General features: G+C 40.2%; 2 protein-coding genes and 1 long non-coding RNA gene across 3 annotated transcripts; 1 reads left to right on the top strand and 2 right to left on the bottom strand.

Moving 5' to 3' along the window:
* Positions 1–800: 800 nt before the first annotated feature.
* LOC133538025 (uncharacterized) lies at positions 801–4126 on the bottom strand. The gene is made up of 2 exons (XR_009802917.1): positions 4006–4126; positions 801–1283 (listed from the first exon to the last, which is right to left on the bottom strand). It is a non-coding gene; the product is annotated as an uncharacterized LOC133538025 (long non-coding RNA).
* Positions 4127–4441: 315 nt separating this feature from the next.
* Positions 4442–7957, top strand: LOC133538024 (growth hormone-regulated TBC protein 1-A-like). Its single transcript, XM_061879261.1, has 6 exons — positions 4442–4600; positions 4689–4813; positions 4942–5038; positions 6563–6735; positions 6803–6988; positions 7065–7957. Exons 1-6 carry the CDS (start codon positions 4495–4497, stop codon positions 7164–7166), a joined length of 789 nt encoding a protein of 262 aa, XP_061735245.1. The 5' UTR covers positions 4442–4494; the 3' UTR covers positions 7167–7957.
* A 1370-nt stretch (positions 7958–9327) lies between these two features.
* lamp1b (lysosomal associated membrane protein 1b) lies at positions 9328–23097 on the bottom strand. Its single transcript, XM_061879260.1, has 6 exons — positions 22776–23097; positions 13078–13253; positions 12875–13003; positions 12662–12728; positions 11264–11431; positions 9328–11197 (listed from the first exon to the last, which is right to left on the bottom strand). The coding sequence occupies exons 1-6, from the start codon at positions 22822–22824 to the stop codon at positions 11058–11060; spliced, it is 729 nt and encodes a 242-aa protein (XP_061735244.1). The 5' UTR covers positions 22825–23097; the 3' UTR covers positions 9328–11057.
* Between the last annotated feature and the right edge of the window lie 270 nt (positions 23098–23367).

Below are 23367 nucleotides of genomic sequence, written 5' to 3'. Positions count from 1 at the left end.
TACTGCCGGGTCAAACTCGCTTTGCAAAATAATTAGCGCATGCTTGGTATTACCGCCTGGTCAAATTAGTGACGTCACGAGTGACACTTCCCCTGTCATCATTTTCAAAATGGAGGAGGCTGATTTCAATACAGTTAATTTGAAATCACATAAAGGGAAGAAAATTAAGAGCTATTAAGTAGGATTTAAGGTCCAAGTTTACATCACACTCAAATTTTTACTGCATGCCTTTGGTAAGTGCCGGAGTGAGAAGAGGTTTTATATTAATTAGCGCATGTTTACTTTTACTGCATGCCTTTGGTAAGCGCAGGAGTGAGAAGAGGTTATAAATTAATTACCGCCCCGGTGGCAATTCAAGGAAATACGGTATACTTACATTATGTATATACAACCTTAATGGAGGTTTTGGGGTTTTTTTGAGTGCTTTATAGACAGAATAGAGCTCCATTGTAAGCAGACTTTTGATGGCATTTATTTATTATTTAGAATGCATCAAAAAAATACATCCGTGGTCATGTCTTTCATAATGATTGTGAACGAACGACACATTTCCAGTTACAGTTGCCCTTTAAATATCCTCCAAATCATGTCTCAGCTGGTTTCTATGCAAATTGATGTCATTTGAATGTCTCTTATTGCAATTCCCCTCTTCTAGTCCATGCTGTAAGGTGAGACATTAGACGCTCAGGTGTCTTTATTGGTTTTTACCTTGATAGGAGCGCATATGGAATAGCCTCTGCTGTGCAGTGCAACGTGTTTGTTGCCATTGGAGCAATGGAGGAAAATACAAAGGGGAAAAGTGACAGGTAAGAGGCATTTATGGACATAGTTTTTCCTTTATGACAATATTTTTAACAGCGTAATATGAGAAGTAACATTTGCAGCAGGGCTCTTCAAACTTACACCTGCAGTGACCATGCAAAAGAACATCACAGACTTTATACCCTCTTTTATTCACAGGGTTTTGACTTCCGAGCTGGTTATTTTTCACCATAAACGTAACTTAAAACTTACCAGTCAGGGCATTTGATCTCCCAGCCAGAGAAACACAAGCCAGGAGGAGGCAGTGCTTGTCATCGAGGGATGATAAAAAGAAAGAAGAGTGGACAGAGGAGGAAAGCTGACCCTTTTCTTCTTTACCATGTGTAATAACCAATGGACGTTGCCTCAGCAGCACAGACACGTACGGGTTCGAGAGGCGTCACCATGTGGAGTCCTACAGCCAAGTGATGGACAGGTATGAAGGTGTCCTCAGCAGGCGGTCCATGAGGTGGTCCAAACTCCTTCAAGAGAAACCGCATGTCAAGAAGGACTGGACAGGTATTAAACAAACACAGTAGCTTGCAATATAATGACGTTAGAATAATTGGATATCATCACGATAAAGCAGTTACTATGCATCAGGATAATTTAAGTAAAAAGTGTGGTGTTTCGATTGGGGTTCAATGCTGCCCATTCCGATACCGATCATCCCTTAATGACTTCACCCGATACCAATACCAATCACGTGTACACTTAAATACAGAACAAAGATTTTTTTTTTAAACTAGATTTTACTAAAGAAAAACTAAAAACTAGTGAAATTAACCAGCTATATACACAAATAATTTTACTTGATAAGACATCCAAAATTAAGATTTGTATATCTACAAATTAGCAGGACTTTTAAGATAGAAAAAAGTACGAGCATTATTCAACTTGCAATTCTTAAATTAAGCATCCTCGAGATGATCTTTCAAAAAATATTTTCTATGTGGGTGAAACCCATCCATCCATCCATTTTCTACCACTTATTCCCTTTCGGATCACGGGGGGCGCTGGTGCCTATCTCAGCTACAATCGGGCGGAAGGCGGGTTACACCCTGGACAAGTCGCCCCCTCATCGCAGGTGGGTGAAACCAAAATATCTTATTTGAATAATTATTTCATACAATTTTTAAGTAGAGTAAACAAACAAATTATTCATGCTACAATAAGATTACTCAATGAGTCAATAAGTAAATAGGTCTTAAAACTAGGGACATTTCTAGTAATACAATGTTTAATGTTTGCAAATAACAAATAATTTGAATTGCAGTAACTATACATTTTTCTCTTCATTTTTGGTGAGTGCTACTGACGGTTTACCAATATTCCTTGTTTTCTCACTATATGCCTAATATATTCAGCCTCGTCCTCCAGTAAAAATAATACTTAATACTTAAGATACAAATGTAGTTTACTTGCCGTAATGAAGGTGATTATTATTAGCTTAGGAGAGTGGCTCCACACTGTATGGTGTGGTATGGTATGGTATGGTATGGTATGGTATGGTATGGTATGGTCTTTATTGTCATTGCACAAGTACAACGAAATGTCATTTTCATTAAAAAAAAACATTCAAGATTAGACCAACACTGTACATGAGTACACAACAGAAAAGGTGATGGGTCGCCGGTGGGAAAAAGGTAGAAGCTGTGGGGGGCTGAGTAAAAAAAGTTGCATATTATGGTCAACAATAAAGCTTAAAAAAAGCGTCAGACTCTATGTCTCTACCTTCAAGACGTTACTTGCAAAATATAGCATTGAAACACTTACTAAGTGGCTGAGTCTGTATTAATTTAACACTGAAATAAGGCACTGATAACTACTTTTCTTGCGCTCTTTTTACTACTTTTTGTGTCGGCACCAGTGTCATTATGGATTTAGGTACTGATCACTAACCGTAATAATGTTCTCAAATTAGTTAACATGTGCACTAGGAGTTGGAATCCTAGCTTGCGATAGAGCTTGTGTAATATAACATCTAAGACACCTCGTAACAACTATTTAACGTAGATAAAATACATGAATACATGCGACATGGGAATCACGCACCACGATGCCAGCTAAGCGTCACAAAATGGAGATGTTGACATGCGGAGTAAGCACGCTTCATTCTCTAGCAGATGACTTCTCAAATGATGCTACATAGTAGCAGTTATGCTACTTTTTGTAGCACAATACTGCCCCACACTCGACAAATTACGGTTGTCTGTTCGACATATTCCCACTTGAAGCTAAACCACCGCAGAAGATGGACCCCCTGCTGTTTTTCTTGGGAATTAATTCTTCCTTCATTTGTTACCAGATTGGCACCTTCTTTCCCTTTTATTACCACTAGCATCACAGCTGATGTTACCCATGCTGCTACCTCTCTGCTCCGCGAGGGCGTATGCGTAATGGACGTATGATGTGACGACAGTGTGTGACGTATGTAAGGTGCACTTGTAGCTGTCTGTGAGAAGGAGAGACGTCACGTGCACTTGTAGCTGTCTGTGAGAAGGAGAGACGTCACGTGCACTTGTAGCTGTCTGTGAGAAGGAGAGACGTGGGAAGAGCCTGTAGTGTAATGCCAGCAGCTAAAAGCAACTGCGTGATAACATATACTCAAATATTACGATATAGTCATTTTCTATATCGCACAGAGACAAACCAGCGATATATCGCCCAGCCCTAATATAACAATTGTACAATATTTGATGTATATCGTAGGTACAAGGCTTTATCTGTTCAGTAATCTATGTACTTATATGTGCACCCTATTGCTCTTTTATCCTGCACTACAACAAGCTAATGCAACAAAACTGTGTTCTTATCTGTACTGTAAAGTTAACATTTGAATGACAATAAAAGGACGTCTAAGTCTAAGTATCCGTTTAACTAAACAAACACGTGTCTGAGTTTATCACTTAAATATATTAAAACTATATATACAGGATTTACGGCACAAAATTGTAAATATAGCAAAAGTTATGAATTCCTTAAGTTAAACATACACACGTTGAAAAAACGTCACCCTTTGCCAAAAAAAGAATATAACGGTCATACAATAATATTCAGACCACATTAAAACTATACAGGATGGACAGCACTAAAATAAATGGAGACAAAAAAATAACAAAAATGGCGGATGAGCCTTCTCTCAAGTAGCTAGCTAGCATAAAGAGCAAAAACATTCGAATTCCTCAAGTTAGATGTACTCACGTTAATAAGAACACCACTCCGTACTAAAATAAATAATACAGCCATAATAAATATAATATTCAGCATCTTTTTTGAATACATTTTGACACAAATAAGAATACGTACAGTGACTTGTTTACAGTCCCTAAGAAAAAGCGCGTGCAGCAAACAAGACGGATGTGCCACAGGAAATGAAGCGAACAAATAAAATACGCTTTTCAAAATAAGAGCCTGCAAATATAAATATTGAGAGGAAATATTATCGGAGAAAGAGGACTTTGGGGGGAGAATGTAATATAACAACAATGAAACATGGGTTGAATGAACAAAACTGTAACCTGATAGAAAGAATTTAATTAATCTCTGTACTGGTTAAAATAGTAATGGTGGTCTTTGTATCATGTTGTAATTGCATGCATGTTCGAAATCAACTCAAACCATAACCATTTATTGTTAGTAAAGAGATTTGTGCGTAAAGGCGTACCCAGCGAGCTCCGTGCCAAAGTGTGGATGTCAACCAGTGGCGCCCAGGAGCGACTGGACAGCAAGCCTGGCTACTACCGCTCTCTTCTGGACATGCAGCATGACCCCAGGCTGACAGAGACCATCCACTTAGGTGCAAGCTTCACCTTTTAACCAATCTGGGGTTTTTTGTTTTTTTGTTCTTTTTTGCTCAACATGATCTAAAATACTTTTTTTCTAAGACGTCCACAGGACCTTCCCTGACAATGTCTTCTTCCAAAGTCAAGCAGAGCCTGGCCTGCTGAAGGCACTGTCTAATGTGCTGCTGGCCTATGGACACCATAACACAGGTGTGGGGTACTGTCAGGTAAAGACTGCGAACATCAGCTGTGTTTTTAGAATGATGGATCCTCTTAGAAGCTGCAGAAATTATCTTCAAAGGCAAATGTGTTCTTTAAACTTACCTTCATCACTCATCCCCATTTATTATTCCAGGGGATGAACTTTATTGCAGGCTACATCATTATAATCACCAAGGAGGAAGAAAAAGCTTTCTGGCTGATGGATGCATTGCTGGGAAAAATACTTCCAGGTAGACTTTAGTGATGAATTATAGCAGTGGTTTTCAAATGGGGGTACGCGTACCCCTGGGGGGACTTGAAGGTATGCCAAGGGGTATGTGAGATTTTTTTTAAAGATTCTAAAAAAAATAAAATATGAATGTAAGTTCATAAACTGTGAAAAGAAATGCAACAATGCAATATTCAGTGTTGACAGCTAGATTTTTTTTGTGGACATGTTCCATAAATATTGATGTTAAAGATTTCTTTTTTTGTGAAGAAATGTTTAGAATTAAGTTAATGAATCCAGATGGATCTATATTACAATCCCCAAAGAAGGCACTTTAAGTTGATGATTACTTCTATGAGTAGAAATCTTTATAATTGAATCACTTGTTTATTTTTCAACAAAGTTTTTAGTTATGTCTATATAGTTCTTTCCAAATAGTTCAAGACAGACCATTACAAATGAGCAATATTTTGCATTGTTATACAATTTAATAAATCACAAACTGATGGCATAGTGCTGTATTTTACTTTTTTATCTCTTTTTTTTTCAACCAAAAATTCTTTGCTCTGATTAGGGGGTACTTGAATTGAAAAAATGTTCACAGGGGGTACATCACTGAAAAAAGGTTGAGAACCAATGAATTATAGGTTTTCAAAAACACAATTTAAAAGGTACCTAGCTCAAAATAACACCATATGAGGACTTAAATGAGAGCCTTGTTGCACACCACTTTAAACACATCTCAGAGTATGCTTCCGACTAAAACACTTGATGGACCAGGGGCTAGTTAAATGCGATTAATACCAGAAATGTTCAGAAATCATGCAGCTCCGCTTGCTGAATAAATGTCTAGGCCAGGGGTGTCAAACTCATTTTATATGGGGGGCCATATGGGGGGCCACGTGGAGAAAGATCTACTCCCAAGTGAGTCGGACTGGTAAAATCACGGCACAATAACTTAAAAATAAAGACAACTTCAGATTGTTCTTTAAAAAAAAAAAAAAAAAGAACAAGCACATTCTGAAATTGTACAAATCATGTTGTTTTTTTTACAATTTCCTGTTGCGATTAATGGTTTATATACTTTGTGTTTATTTATATGTTCTTAATACATTATGTGATAAAGTTCATCAGTCAACTCATTGGTGTTAACTTTCACTCTATCGACATAAAAAAATTATATCAAAATCAAAGTATGTTATTTCTGTAGTTTAAAGATTTTCCTCGACTGATGTACTAACATCACTACAAATATATAAATGATTGCTATCGGGACATCCAGTGGACACATTTAAAACAGCAGTTTTTTTTCATTCAAAAAATTTCAGGTAAATTTTTATACTTCGCAAACTCATCCCGCGGGCCGGATAAAACCTGTTTGCGGGCCTGATCCGGCGCTCGGGCCGTACGTTTGACACCCCTGGTCGAGGCAATTTTTGGAGCATTTATCAACTTTTTTATATCCTTTACTTCTCATGGAAAGCTAATGGAACAATGACCAGAATAAACAACCTTGTTTATAACCTACAGTGTTGTGTCATTGTAGACTACTATAGTCCGGCCATGCTGGGCCTGAGGACGGACCAGGAGGTTCTTAAGGAGCTGGTGAAGACCAAAGCTCCAGCTGTGGGCCAGCTCATGGACCAGTATCCTGGCATATGGAGTGTGGTAGTGTCACGTTGGTTCATCTGTCTTTACGTCGACATTCTGCCCATCGAGGCGAGGCTATAATAGATTCCACTGGTCCTGAGGTAGCGGGTGTTTCTTAATGTCGCTGTGCTTTCAGACCGTCCTGCGGATCTGGGACTGTCTCTTCTACGAAGGCTCCAAGGTACTCTTCCGGGTGGCACTGACTCTGATCCGACACCACCAGCCGGAAATCCTGCGAGCTCGCTCTTTGCAGGATGTTTGCCAGTGTTTCAAACAGATCACCTGTGGCGTTTTCACGCTGGACTGCCATACGTTCATGCAGGTACACATTCAGTGCTCCCACTTTGGACAGGCATGAGGAGCAATTACTAATGTTCTTTTTTTTGTGTTTCTTGCAGAAAATCTTTGCAGAACCCGGGAGTCTGTCTATGGCAACTGTTGATAAACTGAGAGACAAATGTCGGCAAAGGATACAGGAAGACGAATCAAGACGGCTGTAAAGTTTCCCCGAAGTGACGTGACATAAATTACTGGTAATCATATAGACACTATATGGACACAAGAGACTGAGGGCAGCAAGAAAACCGCACACTGCAGCAGAGAATATAACACATTTTGCTTCTAAATCTGTTTCATTTTATTCAAAAGGAGTGAGGGCAGCAAGAAAACAGATAACTTCGGCAATATCACTAAGTTTGTCATGTTTGGCTCGATATTATTCGACGACAGCAAAGTGGAGACTGTGGGACATGCGTTTTTATATTTCTATCATTATATTTGTGTCTTATCTAAAAGGAGACTAAGGACATTTCTATACATGTTTTATCTAAAAGGACATCAAGAAAACGGAACACTTTTAACAAGCTGTGACTCAAATTTAACTGTGGTAGTAAGAAAATGGCACTGCCGCAGCCAAGTGGAGACTGTGGAGGACAGATGTTTTTGTTGAGAATGAGATCAGCAGTGGAGACTGGTTTTGCTTATTTTTTTACCATCATTTCTAGCTTGGTCTGATTCCACTGGAGCAAAGTGATCTATGGAACAAGTTGATTTAAATATTTATCTACCCTCCTGCCTTATCCAACAGGAGACTAAGGGTAGAACAAACGGGCAACTGTAACTTTCTTTCTAGCTCTGTCCAAGCTGACACTAAGGGAAACAGTAAAACAAACACATTATGACATCACATCATTCCGATTATATAACCAATAAATTGAGGCTATAATACTAAAGGCTTATCATCTTCGTTTGTCGTTGGTTTTTGCGCCTGGCTCCTTAACCTCTCCACCCCTACAGCATGGTTGCATATTAGTGGTGTCATGATACTGCGTGCACGGCCTGTTGTATAGAGAAAAGGATCACGACGTGCGAGTTTGCAGTGTCAAACGACATTTCACTCATAAGTTTGTGAAACGCGTTCTGCAGAAATAAAACGGCATGGGTTAAAGACAAGCTCCAACACAATAAAATCTGGTAAGTCACCTTAAAATTCACTAATGTGAAAATTTACAGAAGCAGTACAAAGCTGCCTGCTGCTAAGCCAAGACCTATTGTTAATAGCGGGGACCACAGTAAACGTGAAGCCATAGAACTGATAAGTGACAAGGAGCAATAAGGCGAAAGAAATAGACAAATGAGTTGTTTTACCTCATTGTCATCTGGAAAACAGGTACTCTTCATGGAAAAAAAATGCACTTAATTTGAACCCTGATTTACTTTGAGTTGCATTTCTAAGGGGCAGGCCCTTATTGCACTTTCTTTAAAAACTTTTTTTGGTGTTATTGGCAATGCCGATTATTATTGACCTAGCTCAGGGGTAGGGGAACCTATGGCTCTAGAGCCAGATGTGGCTCTATTGATGACTGCACCTGGCTCTCAGATAAATCTTAACTGACATTGCTTAACACGATAAGTAGTGAATACTTCTACTGGTAATCAGTGTTAAAAATAACGTTCAAAATATAAAACATTCTCATGCATTTAATCCATCCATCCGTTTTTAACCCGACTTGTTCAAGAAGTCGCATTAATGGTAAGAAGTATTTTATTTATTGTTTAGCTTCAGAATAACAATGTTATTAAAAAGAATAATTATCCTCTTAAAATGTTGGTCTTACTTAAAAATGCACGCATTTAGTTGTATTCAGTGTTAAAAAAAAACAAAAAAACTCACGCAAATACTTTAAAAAATATTTGGCTTGTATGGCTCTCTCAGCCAAAAAGGTTCCCGACCCCTGGCCTCGCTCCATTGTATTGGAATCATTTATGTATGCAGTGTTGAGCAGGGTTTTTTTTTTTTTTTTTTACATTCAGAATACTTATGCTTGTAGTCTATCAATGTAAGAAAGTATTTTTTGCTCCACGCAATAATTTGAAGTGTTTGCATGGGTCAGGGTTATAGTCGGAAGTGTATTTGTACTCAAGTTAAGAAATAGTCGACATTATTTTTTATCCCTTCGTTAGTGTACATTTTGGACATATGTGTACATAAATATCGGTTGTAAAGGTATTCCATTACTCTACTACAATGAATGAAGGGGAGACTGGAACATGTATCTATTTTGATTTACACAAGCTCATTCCTCGGTTTCTTCAATAGCCTGTGAAACTGCACAAAGGGGCATATGTGGCCTACATCAAACCAAAAGAAAAAAGTTGGAGTAACTTTTGAAACACTTTATTGATCGTCATTTAAAAAAATCTCATAATACAATAAAAGCACACAAAATAAAGTCCCCAAACAATGATTTAGATGAGAAGGGAGGTTATATGAAAACTTCACTTTCTTAACGTTAAAGACGCGTGTTTAATACATCAAGCTCCGTAAAAGGAGCAACGCTGGACACACAACACCTTCCATAAATGAACCGAGCAGGTACGCCTATATCATCTGTTTGTTGCAGCAGGCAGGAAAAGGCACTGATTAAACAGAAAAACACTGACCATGGCATTTTTAGCCACTTCAAGGGTTGTTTTGAAAGGAAAAGCATCATCAAGTGGTAACAAAAAACTTTCACAACATGAGGCAGCAACAACATGCTTTGTGCAAAACTAGGCTAACATTATCGTGGTTGTTGAACATGTGGGCTGAAAACTGCAGTAAGTTGGACCGCTTTATCGGAAAACAGCAGAGTACGTTGTGGGGATTTAACAGAACCGACAAAGTAACTTCTGAAGCTTTATCGTGCAACCAGTGTACCAAATTGTTTTATCGGTGATCAAAAACTGCCGTTCCAAGCTGTGATATTTTATCAGAACCAGTCTACAAAGTTCTTCTACTTTATTTGAAACAACAGGTGAGTTCTGATTCTTTATCAGAACCACCAACAGAGTATATGTTAGTCAGAACTGGCATAACTAGTTGCGGCGCTTTATCCTAACAGGTGAAGTGAGTTCTGACGCCTGATCAAAACTTGTGTAATAAGCTGTGGCATTTTATCAGCACAAGCATCCAAAGTTGTTCCACTTTTTTGGGATCTATATAGGTGAGTTGTAATGCTTTCAGAACTAAGCACATTTATTATCAGAAACGGCATACCAAGTTGTGGGGTTCAGCCTGGTCATAGTACCTTGTGGCGCCTTATCAGAACTGGTGAACCAAGCTGTGGCATCTTATTAGAACCAGTGTCAAAAGTTGTTCCAATTTTCTGGAAACGACAGCTGAGTTGTGCTGCTTTATAAGAACCAACAAAGTGTTCCGCATACCTAGTTATCAAAACCAGCGTAGAACCTTGTGCCGCCTTTTTAGAACCCGCATACTAAGCCCTGGCATCTTATTAAAGCCACTGTCATAAATTGTGCCACTTTAATGAAACCGACAGTGTTTTGTGATGCTATATCAGAACTGACAAAGTATGGTGCGGAGCTTTATTGTAACCATTGCAGTGGTGACAGTAGTGTTTTTGTGAGGTGACTAACATTAAAACTTTTAAAAATAAGCCCCCCATCAGTGCATGTTTGCGTAATGTAACAACATTTCCACCGGGTGTTCCTGAGACAATCATGAGCGGCAGGATGGACCAAAAACCCAAACAAACCGCTAACATATTTGCGTAACTAAATTAAGTGCAATGAACACATTATTTCCCTTAAATTAAAACCAGCAAAACAAAACAAAAAAATCCCTTAAATTCCACCAATTCCCTTTACAGATCATAAATAGCAGAACAACAATGAGGATTTGTCATTTGCTTTGCTCAAACAAAAAGCACTTTCATCACCATCTTTCTGCATTTTTTGTTATGAAGAAAAATGTCTACCCCCAAGATCAATTTTAAAGAAGGAATTTGGGAGTGGGAAGCATACAAGAGCAGAGATATGAGGAGTGTTATAATATAACAGTAATCAAAGTCAGAGGAGGAAGAGGAGAGGACATGTAAGGGGACGCCACCTCAGATGGTCTGATAGCCGGCGTGGCTCCTCCTCCTGCCGATGAGATAGGCCACCAGCACGATAAGCACCAGGCCGGCCAGAGCGGCTCCAACAACGATGGCGATCAACATGTCCTCCTTGTCCAGATTGCATTCCTCGGCTGGGGAAGACAGAAAGGCTGTAAGAAAAAGGTCTCGATGGGCATTTTGAGATTTTTTCTGTCTACCTGCGCCAAACTGGTTCTTGGTGACGTTGAAGGGCTGCACCTGCAACTGGAAGGTGTTGATGGACAATTGTGGGACCACAGCGAGGGTTTGCTCCTCGCGGCACATGTAGGAGAAACCCTGGGTGCCTCGAAGGTAGTCCAGGGTGGCATTACGGACTGAGAAGGGCTCTGACACAAACATTTTTTTGTGGACTGTCAGTTAAAACTGCTTTAAACATAATTTTTTCATACATATCTGCATCTCATTAAATTGTACAACAGATAGAAGCACTCCTGTCTTCACCGTGCTGCCCTCTCATGGCAGTTATTCCACATAACAGTGGTAGTGTTATTTTGTAGACAGTTAACATACAGTGTTAATATTCAAAGTCCCCAGTCATATATTTTCACTTTGACAGTTTGGAGAATATGTGTCTGAGTAATTATGAACATAAGGTTTGATGTCACATTTGTTCTTAAAATCTAATCAGGATTGCGATGCTAATTCTTCATTAGCCTGTCAATGGTAAATATCCATTGTGTTTGCATCAAGCTAGCAGGATATGGGCTTACATTTCAGTTATTTTTCAGTTCATACCAGGCTGTATTATTGTTTAACATTCTTTGTACAAGTTTGTTTTTTCATTTGTAAATGAATGAACTATTTGTGCTACGTTTTACAGTAATTTCCCTTAGGAAATCAATCGACCTCAACTTTGAAGTGTTTTTGACTCTAAACTAAAGACCTGTTTACTTACCTGCCAGACGGAATACCTACATTCTGAGAGGGCAAAATAGTGTTACACTAGAAGTGTCCAAGTAGGCAATTTTCAGCACCCATTAGGTTTTTTTGGCCCTCGTCATGTTCATATAATTAAATTAATACATTATTAAAGTTAAAGTACCACTGATAGTCACACACACACTAGGTGAGGTGTAATTACCCTTTGCATTTGACCCATCCCCTTCTCCCCTCCACTGAGCAGCAGCGAGGGCTGCGCTCGGGAATCATTTTGGTGATTTAACCCCCAATTCCAACCCTTGATGCTGAGTGCCAAGCAGGGAGATGGGTCCCATTTTTATAGTCTTTGGTAGGACTCGGCCGGGGTTTGAACTCACAACCTACCGATCTCAGGGCGGACATTAACCACAAGGCCTATGACTGAGATATTAGAATAGGACAACTCTATTTCCTTTGTCACCTACGATAAAAACTAAGAATGCTCAGCATATTCTGATGGAAGTGGTTTTAGCTTCTTTAAAAGTACAATATGTATCTAAGTGTCCTGGCATTCTTTCAATTTTTAGTATGTGACCCCTCGTGAAAAAGGTTTGGACACCCCTGCGATAAACTATGTACTAACTCAATACTAATTTGTTGTCGCCTGTGAAGCTTTAAAGAAAGGAAAAATGATTTACCTTTCATGTCCGGCCAGGTGGCATTCAGGGAAATTTCACTCAGATGGTACTTATTGGATGTAGTGTTCTGGAGCAAAAAAAAAAAAACAGAAAATGACAGTATGATCAGAAAGTTCACTTTGTTGCCATCTAGCTGTCAATTAAGGAAGTAGCAACAAATGAATATCCCTGCAGGAGACACCCTTAACCACTTAAGACTTAAATAAAAGTTACCAGAGTGAAGAAAAAGGTCAGGTTGGTTTTATCTGCGTCCAGCGACAGCCGCAGGGAGGCACGGTCTGCGCCACAAGACCCGGAAGTCTTTGTCAAGTTGGGCTGAAGGTTGACGACTTCTTGCACCGTCTGCACAAACAGATGCACAGTTTAGTATTTACATACATGCATAGAAAAACGATAGTGTGTTTAGGATTGACAACCTTGTTCAAGGAGGCAGAGGTAAAGCTGATGTTGAACTGGAGGCCCATGTAGGCCAGCAAGCACACAGTGTCATTGGTTCCGGTCACTTGGTACAGTCCCCTTTCGGGTCTGCCGAGGTTCTTGTGAGGAGCGTCAGTGGTTGGCGGGGCGACGGTAGCCAAGCTTTGTTGCAGGACTTGAAAACACAATATACACATTACAACTCACAGTACACTCAAAGGTCAGTAATTAAATATATAATGCAACTAATTAACATTCAGTTCTCAACCGTAATTCTAGATGTGTAGGTTAACACCATTGGGTTCAATACCATCTAGCAGGAGGAACTAACTCGTCAAAAAATGATAGCAAGTATTGTCGTTAGCAAATTTGGGATGAGTAGCAAATAATGTACTTTGTAGGTACCAAGTGAATTCTGTAATAGTATTACCGAGTACGAATTCACTATTTCAATACTTTTGTTGCGCGTGATCTCACGTCCGGTTGTAGACTCGACACCGGCTCAGCACTTGGTGGGAAAATTATTTGTAGCGGACTGCCTCTCTGTAATGTTGCAAGTTTTCATGCCAACAAAGCGAGCATGCCGGATACAAAGCCGTCTAAAGTATCTCTTTTTCAAAATGCGCTAGCTGATACTAAGATATGTCATAGGAATGCTGTAGATAAGCGTATTTGCATGCTGATTTCAACACCCTCCAAATTCCTTTATGAAAACTACTAAGATACACGTTACAGTTATTGTGTAATAAGTACAGCACTTGTAGGTTCCACAAAAGACAACATAATGGCAAAGACTAGTTCCTGATGACAAAAAACACTTAGTACATCTACTAAAAGGGACACTTGTTTTGTTTGGTTTTATTTTCAGACGGTGAAGCAACATCCTGACACTTGGTGTGGGTCTAACTCCGTAACTCTGCAAACACCCTCTGTAGCCTATACACTACTGCCATCTTATGTTTGATTGCAATTATATTGAAGAATAACACTAGCAAAAGACTCAAGGGAGACAAAAATCAACAACTGAACAGCGCATTTATCAATATCAGCTCAGTGTTAAATAAAATATTGTTGAATTAAACATTGTTATTAAACAATTCAAATGTATCTATCCTATCCAGACAAGCTAACATTCACTATGGTCCAAAAGCACAAGGAGAAAAGTCAAGACATTTGGAGCTACAATTGCAAAATCTGCTAGGTTACACACAAGGAGTAAGTACTTTTGTCAAAATACATCAAGAAACTGGACAAATATGGAAGACGACATCGTCTCAACTCCAAAGACATAAAAGAAAACTCCCAAATACCTGATGAACCTTGACGTCAAAGTGCAGCAATAGCATGGAACACAGGTCATTTATCGCCGATTTGATATTTCTTGGTTTACATAAAGCTAATAATGAATTGTGATTTTCATTTTTTCTTATTCCCGCATTTATTTATTTTCCATGTCTTTGGTGTATTGGTTTTAGTTAAAGGGGCTGTTTGCAACATTTACACAGATGCCCAGAAGAGTTGGAATTGGGGGGTAAATCACCAAAAAGCGCAACCACCGCTGCTGCTCACTGCTCCTCTCACGTCCCATGGGGTGGAACAAGAGGATGGATCAAATGGAGAGTGTAATTAATAATTAAATAATTAATTAATAATTAATTTAAAGAATTAAACAATTAATCAATAATAATAATTATAGTACCAATGATTGTCTCACACACACTAGGTGTGAAATTTGTCCTCTGCATTTGACCCATCCCCTTGATCACTCCCTGGAAGTGAGGGGAGCTGTGGGCAGCAGCGGTGCCGCGCCCGGGAATCATTCACGGTGATTTAACCCTTAATTCCAAACCTTTATGCTGAGTGCAAAGCAGGAAGGCAATGGGTTCCATTTTTTATAGTCTTTGGTATGACTCGGCCGGGGTTTGAACTCACAACCTACCTATCTCAGGGGGGACACTCCAACCACTAGGCCACTGAGTAGTAATTTCACTACACCTAGTGTGTGTGACTATCAGTGGTACTATAACTTTACAATGTATTTTATATCCCGCCCTAATACTGCTTCTATGAAGTAATGACGTATGTAAAACGTGCGCGTGCATTAGCCTTGGGTGTTGTTGGCTTGTAATCGCGATTTGGATAGCTGGCCTTAGGTGTGTATTCTATCGTATCATGACTTGCTTCTTTTGGACTTGTTTTAATGTGTACACACGCTTCCCGTAAACACCAACCGTTTTATATTATATAACAAATCTATTCTGTTAAAAAAATAATAGTAACATAAGCCAGCCGGTGGTGTTTTTGTTAGATAGTTGCAAACAGCCCCTGTAAATGTCAACACTAAGTCTAACCTATCTTATGTTTTATTAACGATTAATGTATTAATTCCTTCCAGGAATTGGGTTGCCAGTATTTTTTTAATGCAAACGTTGTCCTTGTTCTTGTTCACGAGTGAGGGAAGACTGGATCGTGATATCGACAGGCGGATCGGTGCGGCGTCTTCAGTAATGCAGACGCTGTATCGATCCGTTGTGGAGAATGAGCTGAGCCAGAAGGCAAAGCTCTCAATTTACCGGTCGATCTACGTTCCCATCCTCACCTATGGTCATGAGCTTTGGGTTATGACAGAGAGGACAAGATCACGGGTACAAGCCGCCGAATGAGTTTCCTTCACCTGGTGGCGAGGCTCTCAATTAGCGATAGGGTGAGAAGCTCTGCCATATGGGAGGAGTTCAAAGTAAAGCCGCTGCTTCTCCACATGGAGAGGAGCCAGATGAGGTGGTTCGGGCATCTGGTCAGGATGCCATCCGAACGCCTCCCTAGGGAGATGTTTAGGGCACATCCGACCGTTAGGAGGCCACGGGGAAGACCCAGGACGCGTTGGGAAGACTGTGTCCCGCCTGGCCTGGGAACGCCTCGGGATCCCCCGGGAAGAGCTGGACGAAGTGGCTGGGGAGAGGGAAGTCTGGGCTTCCCTGCTTAGGCTGCTGGCCCCGCGACCCGACCTTGGTTAAGCAGAAGATGGATGGACGTTGACAAGTGGAATCTAGTTTATAAAAACGTCAAATCAAAGCAAATTGTTAAACTACTTCCGGTAATTCCATTAGAAAGTTTAAGGTAGTGTATGTAAACTTGCATTATATCCAAATAACGCAATTACTAGCAAATTGTTTGCAAAGGAAGGAAGTTGGCTAACTTTAGTCCCGTGAAATTAAAGAACACATTTGTTTGAAGGAAGCAAATCAGTGGACATGAAGGTAGGGCTAGGCGATATATCGAGAGTTTGTCTCTGTGCGATATATAAAATGACAATATCGTAATATTAGAGTATACGTTCTCACGCAGTTGCTTTTAGCTGCGGGCATTACACTTCAGGCTCTTCTCACTCTTTCCTGTCTCTCCTCACAGACAAGCAGGCGCACATTCTTACATACGTCACATACTGTCACGTCATACGTCACATACGTATATGCCCCCGCCCAACAGAGAGGTAGCAGATTGGGCTAGGTTAGCTGCTAACGTATCTGCACGAGTGGGAATACGAGAGAAAGAAGGTGCGGATCTGGTAACAAATGAAGGAAGACTTAAATTCCCAATAAAAACAGAAGGGGGTCTATCAAAAAAAAACAATAAATAAATAAAAGACCTGTGTAAGTGCCACAAAAACTTCATGGACTCTTTTTGAACACTTGTCAAGTGTGAGGCAAAAGCGTTGCTATAAAAAGTAACATTATTCCTAATATGTAGCATCATTTGAAAAGTCACTCGCTAGAGAATGAAGAGAATTTCATAACGTTCGTAGTAACTTACCACGTAGTGAAGGACAAATACTATTCGATTTCCTATTATGCAGCTCATTTTTATTTGACACTTAAAATGTCTGACAATCTTGCACTTTATGTTTTACAAATGACTTGAATGTTTGTGCCATTGCTTAATCATTTTAATACACTTTTGGTCAATTGACTTAGTTGTGATTTCCTTCTCTGCATGAAAGTTTAAAAGTAGCTTATATGAATGCAGTACGAAGAAGAATGTTTTAATGTAAGACACATAGAATACCACACATAAACCGTATTTCCTTGAATTGCCGCCGGGCATATAGTATGCGCCTGCCTTGAATTACTGCCGGGTCAAACTCGCTTCGCAAAATAATTAGCGCATTTTTAGTATTACCGCCGGGTCGAAGTCGTGACGTCACGAGTGACACTTCCCCTGTCATCATTTTCAAAATGAAGGAGGCTGATTTCAATACCGGTAATTTGAAATCGCATAGAGGGAAGACAATTAGGAGATATTCAGTAGGATTTAAGGTCCAAGCTATTGAATACCGGTATGCTAAAAAGAACAGTAAGCAGCCATGTTTTATTAATATAACTGTGGAGCCGACGGTCCGACAGACAGGCAGGGCACGCTGGAGCCCGGCCCAAGAAGGCAGCGATCGCGACCTAGACTGAGGTTTTATTGAAAAATAAACAAAGTCAAAAGGAGGAGGGGAAGAGCGACCTGGACTGAGATTTTATTGAAAAATAAACAAAGTCAAACTGCTCAAGCCATGTCCTTTCTTGGTGGTCCTGGGAACCCGCAAGACGATGGCTTGAGACCGTCACAATACCGTAGCTGCGTCTGTCAAACATGAGTCTTTTAATGACTCACGCCTCCTGGGGGTATAGAGGGTGCTAGTGATCCTTCTTGCGACTACTCGGCTGCAGAAGTGAAATGAGTGACGTGATGTGCTGGAGGTAGGGCTGGGCGATATTGGCTTATATTAATATCGCGATATTTTTATGCCATATTGCGATATACGATATATATTACGATATTTTGAATGAACACTTGATTCATATAATCACAGCAGTATGATGATTCTATGTGTCTACATTAAAACATTCTTCTTCATACTACATTAATATATGCTCATTTTAAACTTTCATGCAGAGAGGGAAATCACAACTAAGTCAATTGACCAAAACTGTATTTATTAAATACTCTTCATTCTCTCACGGGTGACTTTTTAAATGAAAGAACAAATTAATAGTGTTGCTACCTTTTTGTAGTAACACTTCTGCTGCATACTTTGCATTGATTGATTGATACTTTTATTAGTAGATTGCACAGTACAGTACATGTTCCGTACAATTGACCATTAAATGGTAACACCCGAATACGTTTTTCAACTTGTTTAAGTCGGGGTCCACGTTAAGCAATTCATGGTACAAATATATACTATCAGCATAGTACAGTCATCACACAGGTTAATCATCCTAGTATATACATTGAACAGCATATTGCTGTTGTCTGCTGAATATATTCCCACTTGAAGCCAAACCACCGCCAGATAATGGACCCCCTGCTCTTTATGTTGGGCATTTATTGTTCTTCCTCCATTTGTGATAAGTTTCGCACCATCTCTCTCTTGTATTGTCACAAGCTCCGCTCGCTCGACCTGGCTCAGCTAACATTAGCCCTGCTCCTACCTCTCTGATCGGCGAAAGCTATTGACGCTAGACTCGCGAGAGTATGTGACGTATGTGAGAAGGCGGGCTTGTTTTCCGTATCTGTCTGAATGAGAGACGAGGAGTGAGAAACGCCTGTTGTGTGATGCCCGGAGCTAAATGCATCTTGACCTGCCTCGGCTAACGTTAGCCATGCTAACGTTAGCTCTCGGCGAGAGCATATTCCCGTCCAAAGGCAAAACTCAGTAACTCAATTTTGAACAAAACTGAGCCGATAATTTTGGAGTTACTAGGTGATATGCTTTACATTAGTGTATGCGATATTGTAATTTGTTCCGTAAGTAAGCAGCTTACTTACTAAACAAATTACATACCAAAAATAAGATGTAGGGCGAATCCCAGGTGATATGATTTACATTTGTGTATGCGATATTGTAATTTGTTTCGTAAGTAAGCTGCTTACTCAATTTTGGTCAAAACTGAGCCGATAATAATTTTGGAGTTACTAAGTGATATGCTTTACATTAGTGTATGCGATATTGTAATTTGTTCCGTAAGTAAGCAGCTTACTTAGAGATATGCTAGGTGATATGCTTTACATTAGTGTATGCGATATTGTAATTTGTTCTGTAAGTAAGCAGCTTACTAATGTAAACTAATGTACATATTAATGTGATATGCTTTACACTAATGTAAAGCATATCACCTAGTAACTCCAAAATTATTATGAGCTCAGTTTTGACCAAAATTGAGTTACTGAAAAAATTGAGTGTATGCGATATTGTAATTTATTTCGGAAGTAAGCTTCTTACTTACGGAACAAATTACAATATCGCATACACTAATGTTTTACTGAAGAAACTAGAGTTCAGAAATTATTATGTAGAAAGCTGGAACGCAAATGGCGCACAACTAAACTTGAGGTGCACCATCAAGCATGGAGTGATAGTTTAATAACTTATAAACGCATGCTTACCTTAGCTAAAACTAATTATTACTCAAATCTCATCCGCATTAATAAAAACGATCCAAAATTTTTGTTTAGTACAGTAGCATCGCTAACCCAACAAGGGACTCCTTCCAGTAGCTCCACCCATTCGGAAGATGACTATGAAGTTCTTTAATAAGAAAATTGAACTTATTAGAAAGGAGATTAAAGACAATGCATCCCAGCTACAACTGGGTTATAGTAACACAGATACGACTGTATATACGGCGGATACTGCAAATATCCAAAATAATTTCTCTCGTTTTGATTAAATAACAGAAGAATTGTTACAACGTGTAAATGGAATAAAACAAACAACATGTTTACTTGACCCACTTCCTGGGAAACTTATCAAGGAGCTTTTTGTATTATTAGGTCCATCAGTGCTAAATATTATAAACTTATCACTTTCCTCGGGCACTGTTCCCCTAGCATTCAAAAAAGCGGTTATTCTCCTCTCCTTAAAAGACCTAACCTCGATCCTGACCTCATGGTAAACTACCGACTCACCTTCCCTTTATTTCGAAAATCCTCGAAAAAATTGTTGCAGAGCAGCTAAAAGAACACTTAGCGTTTAACAATCTATGTGAAACCTTGTAATCCGGTTTCAGGGCAAATCACTCGACTGAGACACCCCTCGCAGAATTGACTAATGATCTATTGCTAACGATGGACTCTGATCATCTATGTTGCTGCTCCTCGATCTTAGCGCTGCTTTCAATACCGTCGGTCATGATATTTTATTAGAGCGTATCAAAACACGAATTGGTATGTCAGACTCAGCCCTGTCTTGGTTTAACTCTTATCATACTGATAGGATGCAGCGCGTCTCCCATAACAGTATGACCTCGGACTATGTTAAGGTAACGTGTGGAGTTCCCCAGGGTTCGGTCCTTGGCCCTGTACTCTTCAGCATCTACATGCTGCCGCTGGGTGACGTCATACGCAAATACGGTATTAGCTTTCACTGCTATGCTGATGACACCCAACTCTACATGCCCCTAAAGCTGACCAACACGCCGGACTGTAGTCAGTTGGAAGCGTGTCTTAATGAAATTAAACAATGGATGTCCGCTAACTTTTTGCAACTTAACGCCAAAAAAACGGAAATGCTGATTATCGGTCCTGCTAGACACCGACCTCTATTTAATAATACAACTTTAACATTTGACAACCAAATAATAAAACAAGGTGACTCGGTAAAAAATCTGGGTATTATCTTCGACCCAACTCTCTCCTTTGAGTCACACATTAAAAGCTTTACTAAAACGGCCTTCTTTCATCTCCGTAATATCGCTAAAATTCGCTCCATTTTGTCCACTAAAGGCGCCGAGATCATTATCCATGCGTTTGTTACATCCCGTCTCGATTACTGTAACGTATTATTTTCGGGTCTCCCCATGTCTAGCATTAAAAGATTACAGTTGGTACAAAATGCGGCTGCTAGACTTTTGACAAGAACAAGAAAGTTTGATCATATTACGCCTGTACTGGCTCACCTGCACTGGCTTCCTGTGCACTTAAGATGTGACTTTAAGGTTTTACTAATTACGTATAAAATACTACACGGTCTAGTTCCAGCCTATCTTGCCGATTGTATTGTACCATATGTCCCGGCAAGAAATCTGCGTTCAAAAGACTCCGGCTTATTAGTGATTCCCAGAGCCCAAAAAAAGTCTGCGGGCTATAGAGCGTTTTCCGTTCGGGCTCCAGTACTCTGGAATGCCCTCCCCGGTAACAGTTCGAGATGCTACCTCAGTAGAAGCATTTAAGTCTCACCTTAAAACTCATCTGTATACTCTAGCCTTTAAATAGACCTCCTTTTTAGACCAGTTGATCTGCCGCTTCTTTTCTTTCTCCTATGTCACCCCCTCCCTTGTAGAGGGGGTCCGGTCCGATGACCATGGATGAAGTACTGGCTGTCCAGAGTCGAGACCCAGGATGGACCGCTCGTCGGGACCCAGGATGGACCGCTCGCCTGTATCGGTTGGGGACATCTCTACGCTGCTGATCCACCTCCGCTTGAGATGGTTTCCTGTGGACGGGACTCTCGCTGCTGTCTTGGATCCGCTTGAACTGAACTCTCGCGGCTGTGTTGGAGCCACTATGGATTGAACTTTCACAGTATCATGTTAGACCCGCTCGACATCCATTGCTTTTGGTCCCCTAGAGGGGGGGGGGGGTTGCCCACATCTGAGGTCCTCTCCAAGGTTTCTCATAGTCAGCATTGTCACTGGCGTCCCACTGGATGGCAATTCTCCCTGCCCACTGGGTGTGAGTTTTCCTTGCCCTTTTGTGGGTTCTTCCGAGGATGTTGTAGTCGTAATGATTTGTGCAGTCCTTTGAGACATTTGTGATTTGGGGCTATATAAATAAACATTGATTGATTGATTGATAAAGCATATCACCTAGTAACTCCAAAATTATTATCGGCCTAGTTTTGACCAAAATTGAGTTACTGAGTTTTGCCTTTGGACATGAGATATGACGCTAGACGGGTGACAGTATGTGACGTATGTAAGAAGGCGGGCTTATTTTACGTCTCTGAGGAGACGAGAAGGAGTGCGAAACGCCTGTTGTGTAATGCACGCAGCTTAAGCAACGGTGTGAGAACAGATCATCAAATATTACGATATAGTCATTTTCTATATCGCACAGAGATAAACATGCGATATATCGTATATATCAAGATATCGCCCAGCCCTAGCTGGAAAAGGTAATAAAGGAAGATCTCCATCGAGACAGAGACTTTTAAAACTGAAGAAAGATAAAGAAGACTTCTATAAACAAGTTATCGATGCTTTTGATCAGAAGGAGCTGGCATGGACTATATCTATAAGTAAAGGTAAGACCTAGAGACGTTTTTATTATTAAATGTGGTTTCATGATGGTATTTTTACATCACACAAATTTTTACTGCATTGCCTTTGGTAAGTGCCGGAGTGAGAAGAGGTTTTAAAATAAGAAGCGCATGCTTACTTTTACCGCATGCCTTTGGTAAGGGCCGGAGTGAGAAGAGGTTTTAAAATAATTAGCACATGCTTACTTTTACCACACGCCTTTGGTAAGCGCCTGAGAAAAGGTTTTTAAATTAACTCGCGCCCGGGCGGCAATTCAAGGAAATACGGGACTTTGTACACGCCTTGAAAATGCTAAACGTACAAATAAATGCTAACTTGTTCAGCGTGGAGTACGACTGTGACCTTCACATCGTCGTTAAACTCTTGTTTATAATAATGTCAACAATACATACCAAAAATAAGATGTAGGGCGAATCCCAGGACGCCGCCGATGTGAGTCATGTTTGTCAACAAGGAAATGGCGTAAACAACCAACCGTGTCAGCTAGCTCCAAGCTAACTTTAGCTGCAAAATAAGAGCGGTGCGGGAAACCGGCGCCAGTCTATCTTGAGGGCACAAGGGCAATACAGCTGCTCTTTGTGAGCGAAAAGCAAAACAAAGACTCGTAAAGTTCCGTGTTCCGACGTACGCGGCTGTTCAAGTTTGTTCGTCTTAAGGACTTGTTTTCGTCGGGTTTTTTCGCAGCGCTGTGGACTGACGTCAGGGTCACGTGACGCGGCCTTTTTAAAGGGACACGCGCAGAAAAGTCACGTGACGAGGGAGTCTCGTGTCGACACCGCGTTAAAAAAACGTCTACGTCGCTGACACATTAAATGATAAAGTGTTGCTCTTTGCGTTATAAAGATTCAAAAACAAAGATGACTGTTAAAAGGGTCGCGTTTGTGGCGTGTGTTGGCTGTGAAGAGACTCCGCAAAAGAGTGACGTCTGAGGCGGTCATGTGACGCAAGGTTTAGGAGGCACCCAGAACGTCACGTGACCAGAAG

The sequence above is a fragment of the Nerophis ophidion genome, linkage group LG19 (assembly GCF_033978795.1).
Source record: "Nerophis ophidion isolate RoL-2023_Sa linkage group LG19, RoL_Noph_v1.0, whole genome shotgun sequence".
NCBI lineage: Eukaryota > Metazoa > Chordata > Actinopteri > Syngnathiformes > Syngnathidae > Nerophis > Nerophis ophidion.
This window is presented reverse-complemented; position numbering and strand designations above follow the sequence as displayed.